Raw genomic sequence first — 21,953 nt, 5'->3', positions numbered from 1 at the left:
TCTACTTACTTCAGTCCTTTTCCCCCCAGATTCGGCGTCGAGGACTTACTTGAAGTAAGGTTACCCTTTTATTGCCAAAGCAATGCAAGGGTATGTTTTTAATCTCATTTTGAGTGATAATCTTTGGTGTCATCGATTGACTTGTGGAACACATGAGCCCACGTGTGGAATTGATGTGGGGCCTGAACTTGGAAGCGTGCCTTCAACAAGTTTCCCGAAGTAGTTGGTTTGTTTTGGTGTGATTTGATTTGATTTTTGGTGTTTTTGAGGCAAGCCGTGATCATCAGAGTAAAATGTCACAAAACTAGCTCATTGGAATCGGAAAACCTCAGTCCAAAAACTTGACCTTTGGAGGGAAATTAATATGGGGAATAAAATTCTTTATAACTTGGTCTCCTGATTTCTAATTCTGGGTTCTCTTTATCCCACCTTACTTCTTCCCTAACGTTTATATTGAGTTTTCCCGCATCTATTCCTAGTTTAAAATACTTGATGGTATTGGAGACTACAAAATTCGAATTTTTCTGAAGACTGAATGCGCTCTAGTAGTCTCAAGAAAGAAATGTTAAATTTCTACTTTTAAGAGATTTTTCAGTTTATGGCAGGTATTCATTCTATTGAATGTCTTCTTTTGTGGTTCACTTTTTTTTATTTGGGGGGATCATTTGTTATAAACCTTGAGAATTTCATGTTTTAAGAGTAGACTCAAATAGGAAAAGAAAGGTAGAATTTAGGTTAGGTTAAAAATGATTTTATACTTTTTTCTTTTATATGGAATAATGTGAATGAAGAGTATGCTTTTATATCCTTGAAATGATTCAGTAATTTCAACACTAGGCAACCTTAGAAATAATGTAGAGCTTTCCCACTTTTAAGATGAAAAAATTGTAGCTTGCTAAGGATAAATGGTATTCCTAGTGCACCTTGGGCTCCTCGTTCTTAATTCATTGTCCTTTTAAATACACCTCAATTCTTCCCTGTTCTCGTCGTAATAGTTCTAGTTTAAAATGTTTACAGACTTAGCATCTAATCTCTTATTGTATAAATAATATATCTTATCCTTGCAAAGATTGTAAAAATCTTAATGAGGAATACAGCTTACTTCTTTCTTGCTTGCTGCTTTCCTGTGTTGGAGAGAAGTAATACTTAACCCTAGTGCATAGTGATGTTCATATCATCTACTCAAAGCCATTTCGTTCCTTATTCCATTGCATTGGATGTTTGTTATCTCTCAGTTACAGGTGACAGAAACCAGAGGGGCTTAAGCAAAAAAGAAAAGAAGTAACTAAATCCAGGAAGTTTGGAGTGCACAGTGGGTTCAGAGACTTGACTAGACAGTATTAAAATGGAGCAGTACTGCCCCTGCCTTTCATTAATACCTGTCTCTATTTTCTGTCAAGATCTGTTCTTTTTCTTGGGCTTCTCCACAGGTAGGACCATCAGTTGCTTGAGCGTCAGACCCGTAGAGCATTCACATTAAGGGAAAAAGCACCTTTCTCTAAGCTTTAGTGTTTAAAATCTGGTGGATTGGCTTATCCTTGGGACCAATCAGGAGAGCCAGGAAGGAGTGAATACAGTGAGGGATCCAGTCTAGGTCACATACTTTCTGGGCTATGGGAACTGAAGTTTATCATTGGTAGCCCTCCCACCAAGATGATAGGAGCATTTCACAGAAGGTGGAAGATGCTTTCTGGTCAGACAGAACTGTAAATAATCATAAATAGGGCATCTAGTTAATTACACATAATAAAGTGACTAATAAAACAGAATGTTAATTTTTTAATTTCCAGTGAAATATGTAAAGTGGCAAATGGTCTTACATGATTATGGTGACCAGCCAGCATAGTTTTTTCCACATAGGAAGCACTCCCAATCACATTCCAGTCTTGCTTAAGTAAAAAAGAAATTCAAGTACAGTGATTTCAGTGAAGACTTAATGATTGAAGTAATCAGGATATGATAACTTTATGATCCTGTCACCTCTATAAAAATATTACTTCCAAGTTTCTTGAAGTACTGGATAGAGCACTCTTCCCATGATGGTTGCTAGCAAAAATTTAGATCAGCTTGCAAAAAGATTGTCATTCCTTTAAAATCGCTGTAATTTCCCGTTGTTTTGAGGATGAAGTTCAAACCCTTAATGTCATCAGCATGGTCCTGTGTGAACTGGCATCACCTGCCTCTCTTGATCGTGTTATGAGCGACTCTTCCCCTTGTTCCATTCGGGCCTTAGCCATAGTCACTTTCTCTCCATTTGTGGAATGCTTCTATGTTTTTCCCCCTACCTCAGGAGCTTTAAGCTACAATTTTCCCCTGCCATGACTGCCAGCACATTCCCCTTGCCCTCTCCTGATTAACTAACTTACTCTTGGGCTAGATCCCACTTGAGGCATCATTTCTTCAGAGACGCTTTCCCTGATTTTGCCAGTTCCTTGTGTCTAATATCCCATTTCCAGATTAGTTCAATCCCCAGGTTTCTAAGCTTCTACAGCACTTGGTGGACTTCCCCAGTGGCCCAGCTGTAAAGAATCTGCCTGCAATGCAGGATACTCAAGTTTGATTACTGGGTTGGGAGGATTTCCTGGAGAAAGAAATGGCAACTCACTGCAGTATTCTTGCCTGTGAAATCCCATGGACAGAGGAGCCTGGTGAGCTAGAGGAGTCCATGGGGTCACAAAGAGTCGGGAACCACTGAGCGACTAAACAACAAGAGTAGGATCACTCGAGGAACTTTTGAAAAATAACCAAACCCGGGCTCCTTTTCTGAGTTAATTGGTTTAAGATGGAACTAGATAATTCCAGTGGCAGTTAGGTTTAGAAATAACTGATTTGGAAGCATCTTACTTAAATACTTCTCTGTTTTTCCATATCCTCCTAACCGTCTCATTTTTAAAGTAAAAATTGCTTGGTTCTTTGGTTTAAGCAGAGCTTGAGCTAGGCCAGGAATCTAAAGGAAAGAGCTTACTCTGAAGAGGACCTTTTTTGGGGGGACGGGGGGGCTGGGGTGGTGAGAGGAACTATAATACTACTTTTTCTGTTTTGTGAAGTGTCCCAGCTCAGGTATAGCATTCTGATTTTTTTTTTTTTTCCTTCACTGCCCCAACCTGTTGTTTAAACAGTCCTCTTGGTATTTCCAAACGTTATGTTTCAACCAGCCTAAGGCTATATCCTTTGGTACATTTATTTGTTTATTGGTCTTTGAACATTTTTATAGCATTTTTTCTGTCCCCTGAGTGTGATTTTGTAGGTCATGTAATTGTATTTGCTTGAGAAGTAAGAAGAGAGCCTGAAAGATGTTTTAATGTGTGGTATTTTGTAGCTCGTATTGATTGAAGGATTTTCACTTGTGAATTCCCATCAGAAGCATGGTGTGTTTCACAGTTAAGGATATTTTGGCATAACTGGCTTGTTTTGGTTTGAGAAACATAGTTGGACTGCTCGGCTAATCAGCAGAGTTTGGGAAATTGATTCTACTAATTAATTACAGGAGTAACTCAAAATACATCATATCAGTTATAATGAGAGTCTGCCTCATTAATACTACCATCTCTAGAGAGATGGATTTTTGAAACAATGTGGGCAGGCTGAGATTAAGATTGAGTGTGATATATCCAAGACTTGGTTATTAGATACATGTTCAAACAGATACATGTCCGATAGAGCAAGACTGTGAGCATAAATGACTTTCAAAGTCCTGATCTAAAGGCAGAATTGCTAGACAAGGCAAGTTTTGTAGGTAGTAATCAGGCTAGATAAACAAGATAAACTCTGAGATCAGGATCTGATGCTGGCACCAGGAAATGCTCCAAATGAGATTTTCTATGAGAAAAAACTTCCTAGGTTTCAAAGGAACCATGCCTGTTACAGCAAGTCATGTAACAGGTGAATAGGAGTAATTTTTCATTCTCTTCTATACAGCTTGCTTCTTACTCCTTTAATATCTCTTCTGTAAATACAGCATACGTGTTCTACCGAATACAACCTTATGAGAAGCTCAAAATTTATTTGAAGCCTCTTGTCTCACTTAAAAATTCATGTAAATTTTGAATTCTATTCCATATGTTCATGTTTGTTTTAACATGAATGTTCTAAGTTAGTGGTCAGTGAAAATATTTTTTTCCTCGAGGGGATTAGGGGGATGGAATTTATGATAAAATTGACACACCAGAAAGAAGCACGTGTTTATCCTGTGGATTTAAGTGCCATCAGGTATATTGCCTCATATTCCCTGGAATATATGTACACCACTTCTCTATATATGTTCCTCTTTTTCTTCTTTTGTCACACATATGTAGAGATTTCAGTTTTGGTAAATTCAAAAGGACACATTTCTTTAATCACATTCTTTCTCACAACTCTGACAAGTTTTTTCAGGACTGTAAGGCTGCTAGAGAATCTTTAAAAAAAAAAGTAAGATCCATAGAGTCTAGTGCCATGAATCTCCTCAATGCATATTCTGTGCAGGTACTGTACTCAATGGTTAAGGGTTCTCTGACTAAAATGACAAGAGTATTTAACTTGTTTAAAAATTTTTCAGTATAAAAAGAATATATTGGTAAGTTATAAAAGCAGATAAACATTCAGTTTGTACAGTTTGATTACATTTACCCCTCTACTGGCTTGTAAATTATATACTTTTTTTCTATTCTGTTAATCTCTATAAGTTAATCATAATCTTATGTAGTCTATATTTGTTAAAATATGACTATATGTTTGCGTATAGTTCCTTCTTGCACTGAGAGACTGTATAGTGTAGTGATGAATAGAAGGGACTCTATAGAGTCAGACTACTTGAACTTGAAGTCAGGTTATGTAGGCTCTCAGTGCCTAAAATAGAAATGTAAAATAGAGACAGCAGTACTTTTTCTTAAAAAAAACATATTTTAGATGTTCTTTTAATAAGAGTCTGCTAGTAGTACTCTCTTTTGTTTGTTTATATGGAATTGTCTTTTATTTCACTCTTGTTCTTGAAAGATGATTTTCTCAATATGTATCCTACAATCAGTGAGTTTTGTTAAATATATACATCAGTGTTTACTGCTTCTATCAAGATATAGACCATTTCTCCCAATGTAGGAAGTTATCTCATGTTTCCAAGCAACCCCTACTTGGAGGTGGGGGTGTACCCCACGTTAGGCAATGAATATTATGATTTTGATAACCGTAATGTAGTTTTGTCAGTTCTTGAACTTCATATAGATGGAATCATGCAAAAGAGACTGTTTGGTTTATGACTTTTTTCACTGATCATAATATCTGTGAAGTTCATCTCTGTTGTGTTTATGAGTTTTGATTTTTTATTGCCGGGTACTGTTGCATTGTATCAGTATACGGTGTATAGACATTTGGGTTATTTGGGGTTATGATGAATAAAGCTGCTTTGAATATTCTTGTACAAGTCTTTTTGGTGGACATATGTTTTCATTTCTCTTTAGCAAATCTTTGTTAAGAATTGCTCAATTAATAGAGTAGGTGTACTATTAGCATTTCATTTTATACTCAACATCAGCAGAGTTTGAGAGTCCCACTGGCTCCACATCAACACTAACATATAGTACTGTCACTTTTTAAAATTAGTCATTAGTGGGTATGAAGTGGTTTTAATTTGAATTTCCTTAATGACTGACTAATGATGTTGAGGAGCATGTTTTCATGTGTATTGGCCTTTTAGTTATCTTCCATGAGATAGATGTCTGTTCACTTATTTTCCCATTTTAAAAATTAGGTTTTCACTTTATTGTTGGTATTTTGTAGTTTGGATACAAGTCTTTTTTTGGATATATGTACTACAAATATTTTCTTTCAGTTTGTGGCTTGATCTTTCATTTTCTTAGCAGTATATTTCAGCTGATCAGAATTTTTTAATTTTCATGAAATCAAACTTACTAAATTGTTTTACCTTTGTGCTTAGTACCTTTTGTGCCCTCTTTAAGACATTGTTCCTTTTCCCAAGGTTGCAGATATTCTTCTATGTTTTCTTCTAGAAATTATATCATTTTTGCATTTATGTTTACACACAAACACACATACTTTTTTTTTCATTCATTCAACAATTATTGAGTGCCCACTGGCTTCCCCAGGTGGCATTAGTGGTAAAGAACCCACCTGCCAATGCAGGAGATGGAAGGTAGGTTTGATCCCTGGGTTGGGAAGATCCCTGAGAGAGGAAATGACAGCCCACTCCAGTGTTCTTGCCTGGGAAATTCTGTGGACAGAGGATCCTGGCAGGCTACAGTCCATCGGGGCTGTTGAGAGTTGAACACAACTGAGGTCCTAAGCACACTGGAGTCAAACATTCTTTGGGTCAAGTCTCATAGACCCACACAAAGCTGCATCTCTTTGATTGATTGATTCACTGTGTGCCAAGCACTGTCATCAAGTATTGGAAGTAGATTATAGCGATGAAAATAAATGAGACATTTGTGTGTGTGTGTCTGTGTGTGTGCACACGTGTGCATGTGTGGTCAGGATCAAAATTTATTTTATTTTCCAGACATTTATCCAGTTATTTCCAGCATTACTTGTTGAAAGGCTTTTCTTTCTCCATTGAATTACATTGGTGTCTTTTCAGGAAAATTAATTGGATGCATATATGTAGGTCTTCTGGCTTCTATTCATATTTTCCATCCTTCTATTTGCTTTTAGTCTGGAAAAAAAATCTTCTTTCTGTGTTTGCTATGCTGAGCAGTTTCCTCTTTTCCTATTTACCTGTACATTTCTTTCCCTTATGGGCTGCCTGTTTCTAAGGTACCTTTAACTAGTTTTGGGAAATTCTCATTAATATTGTGTTTAATATTTCTCCTTTATTTTCTCACCCCTCCTTCTAGAACTTAGATTCTATGGATGTTAAACCTTTTAATTCTATCTTACCTGTCTGTTAACTGCTCATATTTTCCAACTCTGGATTTAGGTCATTTCATTAGTTCTGTTTTCTAATTCACAAATTCAGTGTCCTTTCTTCTGTTTAGCCTATCTGATGACTTTTCATTTCAGTTGTACATTTTCAGTTCTACATATTCCTTTTGGGTCTTTAAAAAATTAATTTCTTAATTTTTGGTTATACTTAAGGGTACTCTATAGTAAATGTTTTATCATATCCACAAAGACAGCAATATTTTTTATTGTTGTAATTAATATCTGAAGTTTTTGTGAATGTGATTCAGTTGTATGGCTTCTAATACTGGCTTATTTCCTCCTTTTTTTTTTAATGAATTTTTTAATTGTGAGTTCTTAGAACTTAACTTTTGAATTATTTCTGATTTAGGTTTAGGGTATGTTCCTCCAGAGAGAAAATGCATTTACTTCTCCCAGGACACTATCTACTCAGGACCACTTGACATTAAATTTTCACTTGGTCTCACGAATGAAGGTCAGGCTGATTACGAAGACCCCATCCCACTACTACCACCACCACCACCTACTCAGACCCAAAGCTAGGAACGGCAGGGATACTCATTTTTATGGGGATGAAGTAAGCATCTTCTCCCTCCAGTGTGTCTTCACTGAAGGTGTTGCCCTTTGGAGACCCAGGGTTTTGGTCGTGATCTGGCTTCCCGCTTTGAGCAGGTCCTAGGCTTTTTCTCAAGTGCAGTGCCATTTAAAGTAACACCATGATGAGAATGTGAAACAACTAAAACTCCCATCCATTGCTGGTGGGAGCATAAATTGCTTTTGGAAAACTTTTGACAGTGTCTGGTAAAGCCAAATATAGGCCTACTCTGATTGTCATTTATTTGCCACTTATATATCCAAGAGAAATAAATGCATATGTCCATTAAAGGGCATATAAAAGAGTTTTCACAGCACCTTTATCCATAATTGCCAAAACCTGAAAGCTACTTTGAGAATGAGTCAGTTGTGACTGCACAGCAATAAAAAGACATAAACTACTGACATACACAATAACATAGATGAATCTCATAGACATTAGTTTGAGATAAACCAGACATAAAATAGTACTGCTGTATGATTCCATTTGGGCTTTCCTGGTGGTTCGTTAGTAAATAATTCTCCTGCCATTGCAGGAGATGAGGGTTTGATCTCTCGGTTGGGAAGATCTGGAGAAGGGACTGGCAACCCACTCCAGTATTCTGGCCTGGGGAATCCCATGGACAGAGGAGCTGAGTGGGCTCTGGTCCATGGGGTCACAAAAGAGTTGAACATGACTTAGCGACTAAACAACAAATGATTCCACTTAACATGAAGTTCCAGGACAGACAAAACTAAAATCTCTAGTGATAAAAGTCAGTCTGAAGACAAGAGATACTGACTTGAGAAGAGGAATGAGGGAACTTTCTGGGATGATGGGAATCTCCATCTGAGTTGTGATTTTGTGGGTAGGTATATTTGTAAAAATTGTTTGAGCTCTACATTCAGATTTGGTCATTTTAGCACTTCATTCTTACATACTTCCATTTTAAGAGCCGACTCACGGGAAAAGACCCTGATGCTGGGAAAGATTGAAGGCAAAAGGAGAAAGGTGTGGCAGAGGATAAGATGGTTAGATAGCATCATCAACTCAATGAACAGGATTTTGAGAAAATTCTGGGAGATAGTGAAAGTTGCTCAGTCATGTTCAACTCGTTGTGACCCCATGGACTATACAGTCCATGGAATTCTCCAGGCCAGAATACTGAATTCGCCAGAATACTGGCGATTTGCCTGCAATGTGGGAGACCAGGGTTCAATCCTTGGGTTGGGAAGATCCTCTGGAGAAGGAAAAGTCTCCCCACTCCAGTATTCTGGCCTGGAGAATTCCATGGACTGTACAGTCCATGGGGTTGCAAAGAGTTGGACTCCACTGAGCAACTTTCACTTTCTGGGAGATAGTGGAGAACAGAGAAGCCTGTCATGCCGCAGTCCATAGGGTCACCAAGAGCTGAACATGAGTTAGGGACTGAACAGCAGAGCTGGCCTCATAAAATGAGTTTGAAAGGTGTTCCCAGTTTTTTTGTTTTTTGGAAAAGTTTGTAACAGATTGATATTAATTCTTCTTTGAACATTTGGTTGAGTTTACCAGTGAGTTGTCTGGTTCTGGACTTGTTTGTTGGGATGATTTTGATCACTAATTCAGTCTCCTCGTTGTTTCTTCAAATCTTATTATTGAGTTTTAAGAGTTCTTTTTATGTTCTTTTTTTTTTTTCTTTTTATGTTCTATATAGATACAGTTTATTTATCAAATACATTCCTTACAAGTATTTTCTCCAATTCATGGCTCCAATTTTAATTTTTAACTGTGAATGCTTCTTATAAAGAGCAGATATTTGTATCATGATGGAAGTCCAATTTATTGAATTCTTTCTTTTATGTATTGTGATTTTGGTGTCATATTTAAGAAGTATTCGCCTAACCCAAAGTCACAAAAATATTCTCATATATTTTCTTCTAAAAGTTGTTATTTTGGGTTCACATCTAAGTCTACAACATTTTTGTTAAGTGTAAGATATGAATAAAAAATTATTTTTTATTTTTTTAAAAAAAAGAGCAGAAACAAACATAAGACTGAAAAGGCTAGGAGATCTTCTCAGGATGCTGTGTTTCAGTGTTTACTGCCCTTGCTGGATTTGTGCTTTCTTGTGTTTGTGAGTGTGTGTCTATCTGGGGACTTCCCTCACTTCTTAGTTCATCTGTGCATTTAAAGATACTTTTGAATTAACAGTTATCATGCCGCAGATAAACTTCATTGGCTATGATACTGCCACTGTACAAAGCTAAAGATACTTTGGAAGATATATTTTAAGTCATTTTGTAGATGGTTTCTCGGGGTTTATAGACTAATTCTGCATTGCTGAGACCAATTTTCAAGATTTGAAACAAAAAATGTAGTTTGTTTCTCTTTATTAAAAAAAAAAAAAAAGGAATGCTGATTGTCATTTTAGGAGTAGTATTCTCTCTTTCCATTACAGAAGTATAACATTTCTACCTTCTGTGTTAAAAATACTTTTCTGACTTGGGGGATCTGGATCGAGGGTAAAGGGAATTCTTTGTACTATTTTTTAACTTTTCTGTAATTCTAAAATTTTCTAAAGAAATTTAAAAAACCTTTTTGCAGTTTTAACTTTGGAAACCTAATTACTATTTCTAATTCTGGGTTTTAAGCAACTAAGCTAGAAACTTTTAGAATGTAGTCCATTTACAAATGAAGACTGCCTGTAGTGTACTTGATTCTTCATTTCAATTCACTGTAATTGCTTTTTTCTTCTTCTAACTTTTAAAATATTTTCTGTCTTTGCCATTTTGCGTTGGCATTTTGCATGGAGAAGGAAATGGCAACCTACTCTTGCCTGCAAAATCCCATGGACAGGGGAGCCTGGTAGGCTAGAGTCTATGGGGTTGCAAAGAGTCGGACACGACTGAGCAACTTCACTTTCTAGCTATTTTATTTTGGTCTGCATTCCAATAATGAACTCTGTACTTACGTAAAGTGTATCTTTCAAGGGACTTGAACTAGACAGAATCAAGCCCAAGCAAGATATGGGAAAGGCTGTTTGATAAGCATCTACGTAAAGTGTATCTTTAAAGGGACTTGAACTAGACAGAATCAAGCCCAAGCAAGATATGGGAAAGGCTGTTTGATAAGCATCTAGCAGTTTAGATCAGGCATGGCAGATAAATACCTATCACATTGTGTTCTTTCATCTATTGCAGATATTGCTCAATGATTACAGCACTCTTTTCTTCCTTGAATTTTTCTCCAGGTAGAGTTTTATTAATAGCTGTCTGAAAGTGAAAGTTGCTCAGTCGTGTCTGACTCTGCGACCCCATGGACTATACAGTCCATGGAATTCTTCAGGCCAGAATACTGGAGTGGGTAGCCTTTCCCTTCTCCAGGGGATCTTCCGTACCCAGGGATTGAACCCAGGTCTCGAACCCAGGTCTCCTGCATTGCAGGCAGATTCTTTACCAGATGAGCCACAAGGGAAACCCATGGATACTGGAGTGAGTAGCCTATCCCTTCTCCAGCGGATCTTTCCGACCCAGAAATTGAACCAGGGTCTTCTGCTTTGCAGGCAGATTCTTTACCAGCTGAGCTATCAGGGAAGCCAATAAAGTGAAAGTCGCTCAGTTGTTTCCGACTTGGCAACCCCATGGACTATACTGTCCGTGGAATTCTCCAGGCCCGAATACTGGAGTGGGTAGCCTTTCCCTTCTCCAGGGGATCTTCCAAACCCAGGGATCGAACCCAAGTCTACCACATTGCAGGCGGATTCTTTTACAGCTGAGCCACAAGGGAAGCCCAATAGCTATCTACTGTCAGTTGATTAGAGGTGGCATGACTGACAAAGTGTCTATTTTACATCTCTGATTTAGAGAATCATTTTTGCAAGAAACTTCTGGTATACCTATACTTTTAATTACTGAACTATTCTGTCTATTATAAAGTAACATAATCATAATTTTGGAAGCATGATTACTTAAGAGTCACCTTAATTGTTGTTTCCTGTCACTTAAATTTTCACATATTTATGAAGCCAGTTGATCTGCTATTTTTATAGAATATTCTCTAAGCATAATGTATTTTTAAAAAATCCGTACACTTGTATATCACATCTTTGACCTTTAATTGGGTGACATTTTTCATAATGTTATTTACATTTCTTATGTTTTCCTTCCATTTTTAAGGAGTGGACCTACCCTATGAGACGAGAGATGCAGGTATGACAGCCTTCTTGTTTATTGCAGCCAACCTGTATTACTGTTACTATCATTATTAAATAATTTAACCTAATTTCACAAAGGATTTGAGTCCCATTGACTCATGCTCTGTAGGTTCATCACTGAGTATTTTAAATATTAACATATTAAAAGTTAACTGTGGCTCTTAAAAAGATGGGAGATGAAATTTCTTAGAGTCATTGACATATATGTATGTGCTTAATGAGTCACTTTGGTTTTCTTCATCTGAAAAATTGGGCACAGTATTTGTATTATTTCTGAAAGCAGTTTTTCTGTGTTTGTGTAGTTTAGATAAACTCTAGAGAGTGGGCTGTAAAGTGGATCACCCCTTTGACTTAATTGTTCACATGTGTATCTGATTTCCAGTCAACTTCAGTTAATTTAGTGAAGTTTTCCAGAAGATTGAGTTGAATACTCACACTATGTGGAGGAGCCCACCCCAGTATTCTGGCCTGGAGAATCCCACGGGCAAGGGAGCCTGGCAGGCTACAGTCCATGGGGTCGCAAAGAGTCGGACACGACTTAGCAATTATACATATGCAGAAAACAAACTAGTGGTTACCAAAGGAGACACAAAAGTGTGGTGGGACAAATTAGGTGTATGGGATTAAGAGATTAAAAACTCCTGTGTATAAAATAGCAACAAGTTTATATTGTATCAGATAAAGAATTATAGCCATTACTGTATAATAACATTTAATGGAGTATAATCTGTAAAAATACTGAATCACTGTGTATACACCTGAAACTAGTATAATACTATAAATCTACTACACTGCAATTAAAAATTTAAAAATTAAAAAAAATAAAAAATAAGCAGGTGAACTTTCCACAGGGAATTGATAAAGACTATTTTCTGGGTGATACAAACCAACAGATATTTAATAAAGGGAATTTATGGGAAAAAAATATAGTATGGAATGAATGAATTAGTGATAGCTTGACATTGTACAGGAGGCAGTGATCAAGACCATCCCCAAGAAAAAGAAATGCAAAAAGGCAAAATGGTTGTCTCGGGAGGCCTTACAAATAGCTGAGAAAAGAAGAGAAGCTAAAGGCAAAGGAGAAAAGGAAAGATATACCCATTTGAATGCAGAGTTCCAAAGAAAAGCAAGGAGAGATAAGAAAGCCTTCCTCAGTGATCAATGCAAAGAAATAGAGGAAAACAATAGAATGGGAAAGACTAAAGATCTCTTCAAGAAAAGAAGAGATACCAAGGGAACATTTCATGCAAAGAAGGCACAATAAAGGACAGAAATGGTATGGACCTAACAGAAGCAGAAGATATTAAGAAGAGGTGGCAAGAATACACAGAACTATACAAAAAAGATCATGACACAGATAACCACGATGGTGTGATCACTCAACCTAGAGCCAGACATCCTAAAGTCCAAAGTCAAGTGGGTCTTAGGATGTATCACTACAAACAAAGCTAGTGGAGGTGATGGAATTCCAGCTGAGCTATTTCAAATCCTAAAAGATAATGCTGTGAAAGTGCTGCAGTCAATAAGCCAGCAAATTTGGAAAACTCAGCGGTGGCCACAGGACTGGAAAAGGTCAGTTTTCATTCCAATCCCAAAGAAGGGTAATGCCAAAGAATGTTCAAACTACCGCACAATTGCACTCATCTCACGTGCTAGCAAAGTAATGCTCAAAATTCACCAAGCCAGGCTTCAACAGTATGTGAATTGTGAGCTTCCAGATGTGCAAGCTGGATTTAGAAAAGACAGAGGAACCAGAGATCAAATTGCCAACATCCTCTGGATCATCAAAAAAAGCAAGAGAGTCCCAGAAAGACATTTACTTCTGCTTTATTGACTACGCCAAAGCCTTTGACTCTGTGGATCACGACAAACCGAAAAATTCTTAAAGAGATGGGTATACTAGACCACCTTATCTGCCTCCTGAGAAATCTGTATGGCAGTCAAGAAGCAACAGTTAGAACTGGACATGGAACAACAGACTTGTTCCAAATCACAAAAGGAGTACATCAAGGCAGTATATTGTCACCCTGCTTATCTAGCTATATGCAGAGTACATCATGCGAAATGTCCATTAACCACAAGCTGGAATCAAGATTGCCGGGAGAAATATCAATAACCTCAGATATGCAGATGACACCACCCTTATGGCAGAAAGCAGAGAAGAACTAAAGAGCCTCTTGATGAAAGTGAAAGAGGAGTGTGAAAAAGTTGGCTTAAAGCTCAGCATTCAGAAAACTAAGATCATGGCATCTGGTCCCATCACTTATTGGCAGATAGATGGGGGAACAGTGGAAACAGTGAGAGACTTTTGGGTGGCTTTAAAATCACTGCAGATGGTTACTGCCACTATTAAATTAAAAGATGCTTGTTCCTTGGAAGAAAAGCTATGACCAACCTAGACAGCATATTAAAAAGCAGAGACATTACTTTGCCAACAAAGGTCCATCTAGTCAAAGCTATGGTTTTTGTAGTAGTCATGTATGGATGTGAGAGTTGGACTATAAAGCAAGCTGAGCGCCAAAGAATTAATGCTTTTGAACTGTGATGTTGGGAGAATACTGTTGAGAGTCCCTTGGACTGCAAGGAGATCCAACCAGTGCATCCTAAAGGAAAACAGTCCTGAATATTCATTGGAAGGACTGATACTGAAGCTGAAACTCCAATCCTTTGGCTACCTGATGCTAAGAAGTGACTCATTGGAAAAGACCCTGATGTTGGGAAAGATTGAAAGTGGGAGGAGAAGGGGACGACAGAGGATGAGATGGTTGGATGGCTTCACCGACTCGATGGACATGAGTTTGAGTAAGTTCCAGGAGTTGGTGATGGACAGGGAAGCCTGGCGTGCTGCAGACCATGGGGTCGAAAAGAGTTCGGCTATGACTGAGCGGCTGAACTGAACCTACATAGCAACACTTTTTTGTTTTGTATTTCAGCTCTGCTACTCCCAAGGTCAAGCAGTGTCTCTCCTTCTCAGGAATTCCTTGACCTCTAAAAAACCTGTTTCTCTTAGTGAAAATTCACATATTAAAAATATATGATCACCCATGAGGTATTTTACTTGATGCTATGGGGAATGCAAATATGAGTAAAATTTAGTTTCTGCATACAAGAAGCTATTAAATCAAATCTATACACAAATAATTCTGATTTCCTATAGAATTGAAGCACAAAATTGTATTAGTATATAGGGTATGATATATTCCTACTGAAGAGTTTCTAGATTAAATTCTCACAGAACAAATTTTAATTCACCATTCAGAAGTTATTTATTTAAATTGCTGAAACTCTGTCCATAGTCTTGTTTTGAAACTTTGCAGTAATACTTTACATAGATAACAGTTGTAATCTTGTTTTATCTTGTGCTACTTTTGATTTGATTGAATAAGATTTTGTGTAATTCCAAAGGGATGATTTTTTTTATACGTGTTTTATCTCTAGACTGTAGCAGAGAATAGAAGTAAAATTAGAGGAGTTTTAGTAATCAAAAAGACAAGAATACAAAATACTAATTCTCAGACTGCTTATAAAAAAGCACTATGGAAGTTCAAATACCTGACTTTTCAGAACTAGTTTAAATTTTAAATATGTCATCCTGTTATATAAAGCACATCTGCATTTCTCTTCCCAGTCATTTGCTCAGTGTTGTTAGAAAATTCTCCCTAAATAATAAACTTTTTAGCAAATTATTATAACAGCTATGAAAATATTTACATGGTACATATTTTGTATAGATTTAAATTGCTGGTGGTAAATAGCTCAATATTTTTTTCTAGGAAATTCTGCCTGGTTTGTTTTTAGGCCCATATTCTTCTGCCATGAAAAGCAAGGTAAGAACTTTAAATTAGATTCATCAATAGACCTTATTAACCAACTACTTGGGGTAAGTTTTTTTAGTAGAAAGAGTTTTGTTTGAGGAAGGGTCCACTGATATTGCATATTAACAGTAATTGTGACTGCTGAGTACCTACTTCTTTTCAAATTTTATTGGACCAGTGATTCTCAAGTTAACCACAAATCATAAGTGAGGTTTTGTATTTTTGTTTTCCTCATGAAATCCATGTGTTTAAAATACTTGCCAAAAACTGTTCTTTAATAGTTTATTCACCTTCTAGGATACCTGGAATTGCTAATCTAGATATTGGACATCTGTAATTGCTAATCATAGTTTCTGAGAAATAGGAGATGTAATTAAATCCCCGAATAAGATTATTTAACATATTAGTTAAAGGGTAAAATAGAGTGTGCATGCATGAGCATGTACAAATGCACTCATAGAACCCACATATTTTAATTGAAGTGACTCAAGTTTTATTTCTGTTTTTCCAGACTATGGAGATCTAGAACCTCCAGGTTGTAAAGTATTGTATTATATATCTAGGTGTCCTATATATTTACACTGAAATGTATTTCTTCAGTTACACAATTGAAAGGGTAGATCTCATTGATACATGTATTAATAGCAGTGTTGTTGCCACTTCCTAGAGGATTCAGCCCTATGAATTATGGCAATGCTAATTCTCTTTGAATTATAATATAAAACATATCACAGATGTTTTCCCTAATACCCTGCCTGTTTAGAAATCGGTTTGATACTTGCATAGGTTTTTTAAAAACTTTAGAATTAAAAACTTTTGAAATAATTTGATATATTTATGAATTTTAGGTGATGGGGAGTTTTTTTTTTTTAAGTTAATGTCATTCATTTTGGAACTGGAAAGCTTTTTGACTGTTGAGGCATATCTAAGAGCAATACTAGTCATTTGATGGCCTGCAAGTAAGTTGGGAAGGTGGGATGTTGATAAAAATATATATCTAAATAAGTACTAAGAAAAGGATATGGTAGATAACTATAGACTTAATTGTGACTTACTTTGTAAAAACAAAATTATTGCCCAAAGAATGTAATATTCACAAATACTGGGGTTCAGAATGATTTTAGACTATCTGCTTTCGGTGTTCTCACTGTGCTTTGTAAATATACTTATTATACTCTTTGTCATATTAATTTGTAAGTATTTGTTTACAGATATATTTTCTCAAACCTCTTCCCCCTAACTTCACCGTGGTCTCATTAGATTGAAGAAAAGCTTCTATGGGAAAATTTGATTATTTCCCACCATAAATCATTATAATTCAGCCTGTATTTCTTTTCATATCATCATCTAAAACAGTAACAGCAGAAGAATAATAGAAATAAAGAAACCTTAAGGAATAAGCTCCTAATAAATTCATTTAGTTTAGCCTATCTTTTATTACATTCAAATACAGTTTTAATAAAAGGGCCATATTTACGGTCTTCGTAGGTAGTGAACTATTTCTTTTTATAAAATTTTTCTGTTTGCAGGTATGAGATAAGGTTATAGTTTGCTTTGTATAAATGAAAGTCTGTTGAAAACTAAAAAAATATATATATTTTGTTTGCTGTTATATTTGGGTTCTGTCTTAAGGTTTGTTTTTACTTAGTAATCTAATGTGCCTTCCAAGCTTGTTAAAACAAACAGGTTTTATCCCTGATTATATATGTCTTCTTGTTGTTTCTCATATTAATAGAGTAGATATGAAAGGTTCATATATCATAGATCAGTGATAGACAAAGGAATGCATATTGAATTTACTTTGGAGGTTCTGTAAATGTGAATATGGAACATTGATTTATTATTAATCCTACCAAATTCTTAAACTTCTTTCCCCTGTCTCAGGATGTACTCGGGAAATGCAAAGATAACTGTAATCTATGCCAGACATAGGAAACTTTGCTGCAAAAATTAACATTTAGAAGCCACATTTTCTTAGCTTAGGCTGCTATAATAAAATACCATCAACTGGATGGTCTCAGCAACAGTTATTTCTCACGGTTCTGGAGGCTGGGAAGTTTGAGATGAGGGCGCCATTTTTGGTGAGGGCCCTCTTCATGGTTTGCTGCCTTCTTGAGGTAGTCTCACGTGGCAGAGGGATGAAGCTCTGATGCCTCTTCCTCTTATAAGAGCACTAATTCCATTATGGGTGCTCCACCTCATGGCCTCATTTATATCTAATTACCTCCCAAAGGCCCCACAAACTAATATCATTACCTTGGAGGTCAGGGCTTCAATGTAGGGATTTTAGGGAGACACAAGCATCTGATCTATAACAAGTAGAAATTATTCTTTAACTTTTTTCATGAATTATTAGTATTGCTGTTCTATTAATACAGAAAGGGAATTAAATATATAGGATTATAAACTGAAAATAGAAAATGCAGGCTTATTCTGATTCTTCATGATTTGTTCATTCATTTCATGAACATGTAATTGTTGAACAACAACTATGTTCCAGGCACTGCTTTACACATAATTAGTGTGAATCAGTGAACAAAGTCCTTATTCTCATGGCATATATATTCTAACTATTTAAATAACATGTTGTCTCTAAATTTCACTGAAACCTATAGTCACTTGCAAATAAAAACTTAACAGTTTTTAGAGTTATCATGTTAAATTGCTTTAAATATAGAGCCACAAAGCACCACAGAATACTTTGGAGTTGCTGGTTTTAACTTTAGAAGAATTTTTAAACCCTAGAAGTTAGTTTTTGTGAATTGTATAAATTAATTCTGGCTTAAAATAGAAAAACTGTACTGGGAGATGCAGAGAGTAGTCTAGAGATTTGGGCTCCAGCACTGCTATTAACTAGGTCAGAGATGTTGAACAACTGCTTGTGTCAGAGTAGTTCTAAGAAATAAGAATTGTAGCCGATATATATAACTGCCATTTACTAAAAATACTTGCTATGTGTCCCAGCCAGTATGCTAAAGATTATCTTATAGAATTCTCACAACTATTTAGTGAACAGGTAGTGTTTTCCTAGTTTTCACGTGAGAAAATTGAGCCACAGTGCTCAGGTCGTTAGCAGAGCTGGGATCTAGAGCTTGGGCTCCATAGCTCATGACTCTGTATGTAGCCCATGCCTTTAGCCACTAGATAGTATTAAAAATAAATAGTAAAGAGTATATAAATGTAAATTATAAATAAATGTAAAGTATGTTATACATAATAGAAAGGTCAAAGGGTAAATATATATAATGAAGGTATAGGATTGTTTCCCAAATAAATTATCTTTAAGGTCATATCAAGCTCTAAAATTATAGATATAAAATAATTCTGTAAGCCTTTTGAGGACATGTAGTGTGTTTATCTTGAATCATTGAAATATTTTGCTGATGAATTCAGGCATGTTATTATGAAATTAGCTTTGATTCCCTGTATTTAAAGCTCAGATGTGGCTATAGTAATTATAAAGTTGAGTCCTATGTATTTTCAAATCTCTATTACAGTAAGATGATGTTTTGTATTTTAAACCATTTCTCTCCTTTTTTTTAATAGCTACCTATACTACAGAAACATGGAATAACTCATATAATATGTATACGACAAAATATTGAAGCAAACTTTATCAAACCCAACTTTCAACAATTATTTAGGTAAGAATTGTTGATGTAATATATAAAAATGTTATGGGTATCAAACATGTAATGTTTTTATTTTAAGTTGATTTTATTATATTGGACTTCTGTATATATATGTTTTATAAAAATGGGTCATACAGTACATCATTTAAAGAATAAACTTCCCTTAAAATATTTTAAATGAGTAATTTATGCACATAATGTAGAATTCTAAATGTTCAAAAGAATGTATACTGAAAAGTAGTTTCCCTATTCCTGTCCCATCTCAATTCCCCTCACTACAAGTATCCATTGTTACTTCTTTTTGAGTATCTTTCTGGAGTTATGTTACATATATATACACAGATCAACTTAGGCTTTTTAAAAAAAATTATGTATTTTGGAGATTGCTTCATATTATTACTTAGCTACATTCTTCTTTTTTGTTTTTTTCTTCATTACATCTCCTGGCTGGTAGAACCTCAGTTCCCTGACCAACTGGGCCACATCAGTGACAGCCTGGAATACTAACCACTAGCCCACCAGAGAACTCCTGTGTTCTTCTTTTTAAGTAGACAGTAATCTGTTGTATTACTTTACTAAAATCTATTCAAACTATCTCCTATTGTTAGACATTTAAATTGTTACCAGACTTTTGCTAATGTAGTGACTATCCCTCTATGTCATTTAATTCATATGTGAATATATCAATAGGATATATTTGTAGTAGAATGGCTGGATTAAAGAATGTGAGCATTTAAATTTTAATAGATGTTACAAATTGCCCTCCAGTGAGTTGTATCAGTTTGCATTCCCAGTGCAAAGTGAACAGTGACTCGTTCCTTGGTATCTCTCTCAGACAGAATTTCTGGAGCTATAGTAAATTGCCCTCTGCTCTTCCCCAGTAACATATTGGACACCTTCCAACCTGGAGGCTCGTCTTCCGGTATCATATCTTTTTGTCTTTTCATACTCTCCGTGGGGTTCTCCTGACAGAAATACCGGAGTGGTTTGCCTTTTCCTTCTCCAGTGGACCACATTTTGTCAGACTCTTCACTCCTCACTATGACCCGTCTGTCTTGGTTAGCCCTGCATGGCCTCGCTGGTAGCTTCATTGCCTTATCGCAAGCCCCTTCACCACCTGATCTGGAGTAAATTGCCCTTCAGCTTTGTGATCTCCTGGAGTAAAAATTGTGTAGTTTTAGTTTGCCTTTCACATTTATCTTAAAATGATGAGGTTGAGCATCTGATGGTTTTTAATGTTCTTTATTTTGGCTTCACTTAAAAAATAAAGCATGTATTACACATGATACAAAGACCAAAGGGTCAAAAAGGTATAAGAGGAAAAGGTTTCTTTCCTTCCCTAAACCCAGCTACTTAATTTATCCCTAGCTAGGAGGCAGGTACTGTTAACTCACAGACTAGAAACTTGACAGTGATTCCTTCTGGGAAGGGAAATGTAGGGTCTGGAATGGTAGCAAAACCTAGTTTTCATTGCAGATATCTTTATACTGTTAGAATTTTTTACCGTGCGTACACATTTTTCAGTTAAAATTATGTTTAAAAAGGGAATGCATGTAATCTAAAATGAAATAGATTGAAATTTTTCCAATTGCAGAAGATACACTTGTTCTTTATACATATTTATGAAAATACAGAATAACACCAAGAAAAATATTTAAAAAGCCATCCATAATTCCACAACCCAGAGGAGCTTGACTTTAACATTTTGTTAAATTTCCTTCTAAATTTTTTGTATTATGTATGTGTTTCATGTATACACTGGCTTCCTAGGTGGCACTAGTGGTAAAGAACCCGCCTGCTAATGCAGGAGACATAGGAGACACAGGTTCCATCCCTGGGTCAGGAAGGTCCCCTGGAGGAGGGCATGGCAACCCACTCTAGTATCCTTGCCTGGAGAATCCCCATGGATAGAGGAGCCTGGTGGGCTACAGTTCATAAGTTGGCAAAGAGTTGGACACAACTGAAGCAACTTACAGTGCACGCTTGCATGCACATCATGTATACACACATTTAGACTTGTATATATTAAAGAAAATGACAATGTTATATTTTAAAATGCCATACTATACCTTTCTAATTTTTGTTTTTAGTGCCAAAATGTCCTGGGTATAGCTTCTCTCTGATAAGTCCTGAATTTATTGAAGCTGCTACCACCAAAATAATTATTAAAGCAATATTGACTTTACATTTTAATTTTATAATTCAATTACTTAACTAAGTTGTGTTAATAAACAGGTGGTCTTAGATGGATTAGAAATGAAAGTTTCTTTGTTTTTTGGTTGGGGGTGGGGTGGGGGGAGTGGTTGTTGAGGCTGTATGACAAGGCTTGCAGGATCTTAGTTCCCCGACCAGGGATAGAACCTTGTCCCTGACAGTGAGCACTGAGTTCTAACCACTGAACTGCCTGCATATTTCCAGAAATGGCAGTTTTTCACAAAATAAAGTAAGGCTTGTATATTGAAATGACTTATTTTAAATGTTTTTCAAGGTGTACAATTTGAGGACAGGTGGTCTTTGGATTGCTTCTTGCTCTGTTGTAGGTTAGTTCAAACAATGAATATTTGACTCATGGCTCTGGCAGACTGCTGCACTCTATTTCCATTAGTTCTTTCTTTCTCAGGCTTTGGTCTGTCTCTGAACTGTCCTCTGTAGGGTTGTGCGGAAGGGTGGCAGGGCCATCCAAAGAAAACTCTTCTAGGCTTAGGGAAGTTGCTAGAAATAGAAGAATAACAAAGAGGAGAAAATAGGCAATTTTTGTCTTTATTTTCTAGGTCTACTCTGATCTAGAGGAAAATTTCTTCCTGTTTATGATTTTTCTATTTTAAGGAGATAGATTTTTTTTATAC

The 21,953-nt window shown here is 36.2% G+C and overlaps 1 protein-coding gene and 1 pseudogene across 6 annotated transcripts in view; one reads left to right on the top strand and one right to left on the bottom strand.

The window, feature by feature from the left end:
* STYX (serine/threonine/tyrosine interacting protein) overlaps window positions 1–21,953 on the top strand; it is a 41,317-nt gene that overhangs the window by 602 nt on the left and 18,762 nt on the right. For 3 of the 6 annotated variants that reach the window (XM_081506048.1, XM_081506044.1, XM_081506047.1), the window contains exons 2-4: window positions 11,623–11,655; window positions 15,434–15,487; window positions 19,022–19,119. In XM_081506048.1, coding sequence (XP_081362174.1) covers window positions 11,623–11,655; window positions 15,434–15,487; window positions 19,022–19,119 — 185 coding nt within the window. The remainder of the gene's footprint in view (window positions 1–11,622; window positions 11,656–15,433; window positions 15,488–19,021; window positions 19,120–21,953) is intronic. The other 3 variants (XM_081506050.1, XM_081506045.1, XM_081506049.1) reach the window with 1 other exon arrangement.
* On the bottom strand, window positions 9,629–9,712 carry LOC145516032 (U4 spliceosomal RNA; annotated as a pseudogene).

This window comes from Giraffa tippelskirchi, chromosome 7, assembly GCF_054371585.1.
Source record: "Giraffa tippelskirchi isolate mGirTip1 chromosome 7, T2T-mGirTip1v1.2.pri, whole genome shotgun sequence".
Lineage (NCBI taxonomy): Eukaryota > Metazoa > Chordata > Mammalia > Artiodactyla > Giraffidae > Giraffa > Giraffa tippelskirchi.
Note: the sequence above shows the minus strand (reverse complement) of the source record. Positions and strands in the feature narration are given on the sequence as shown.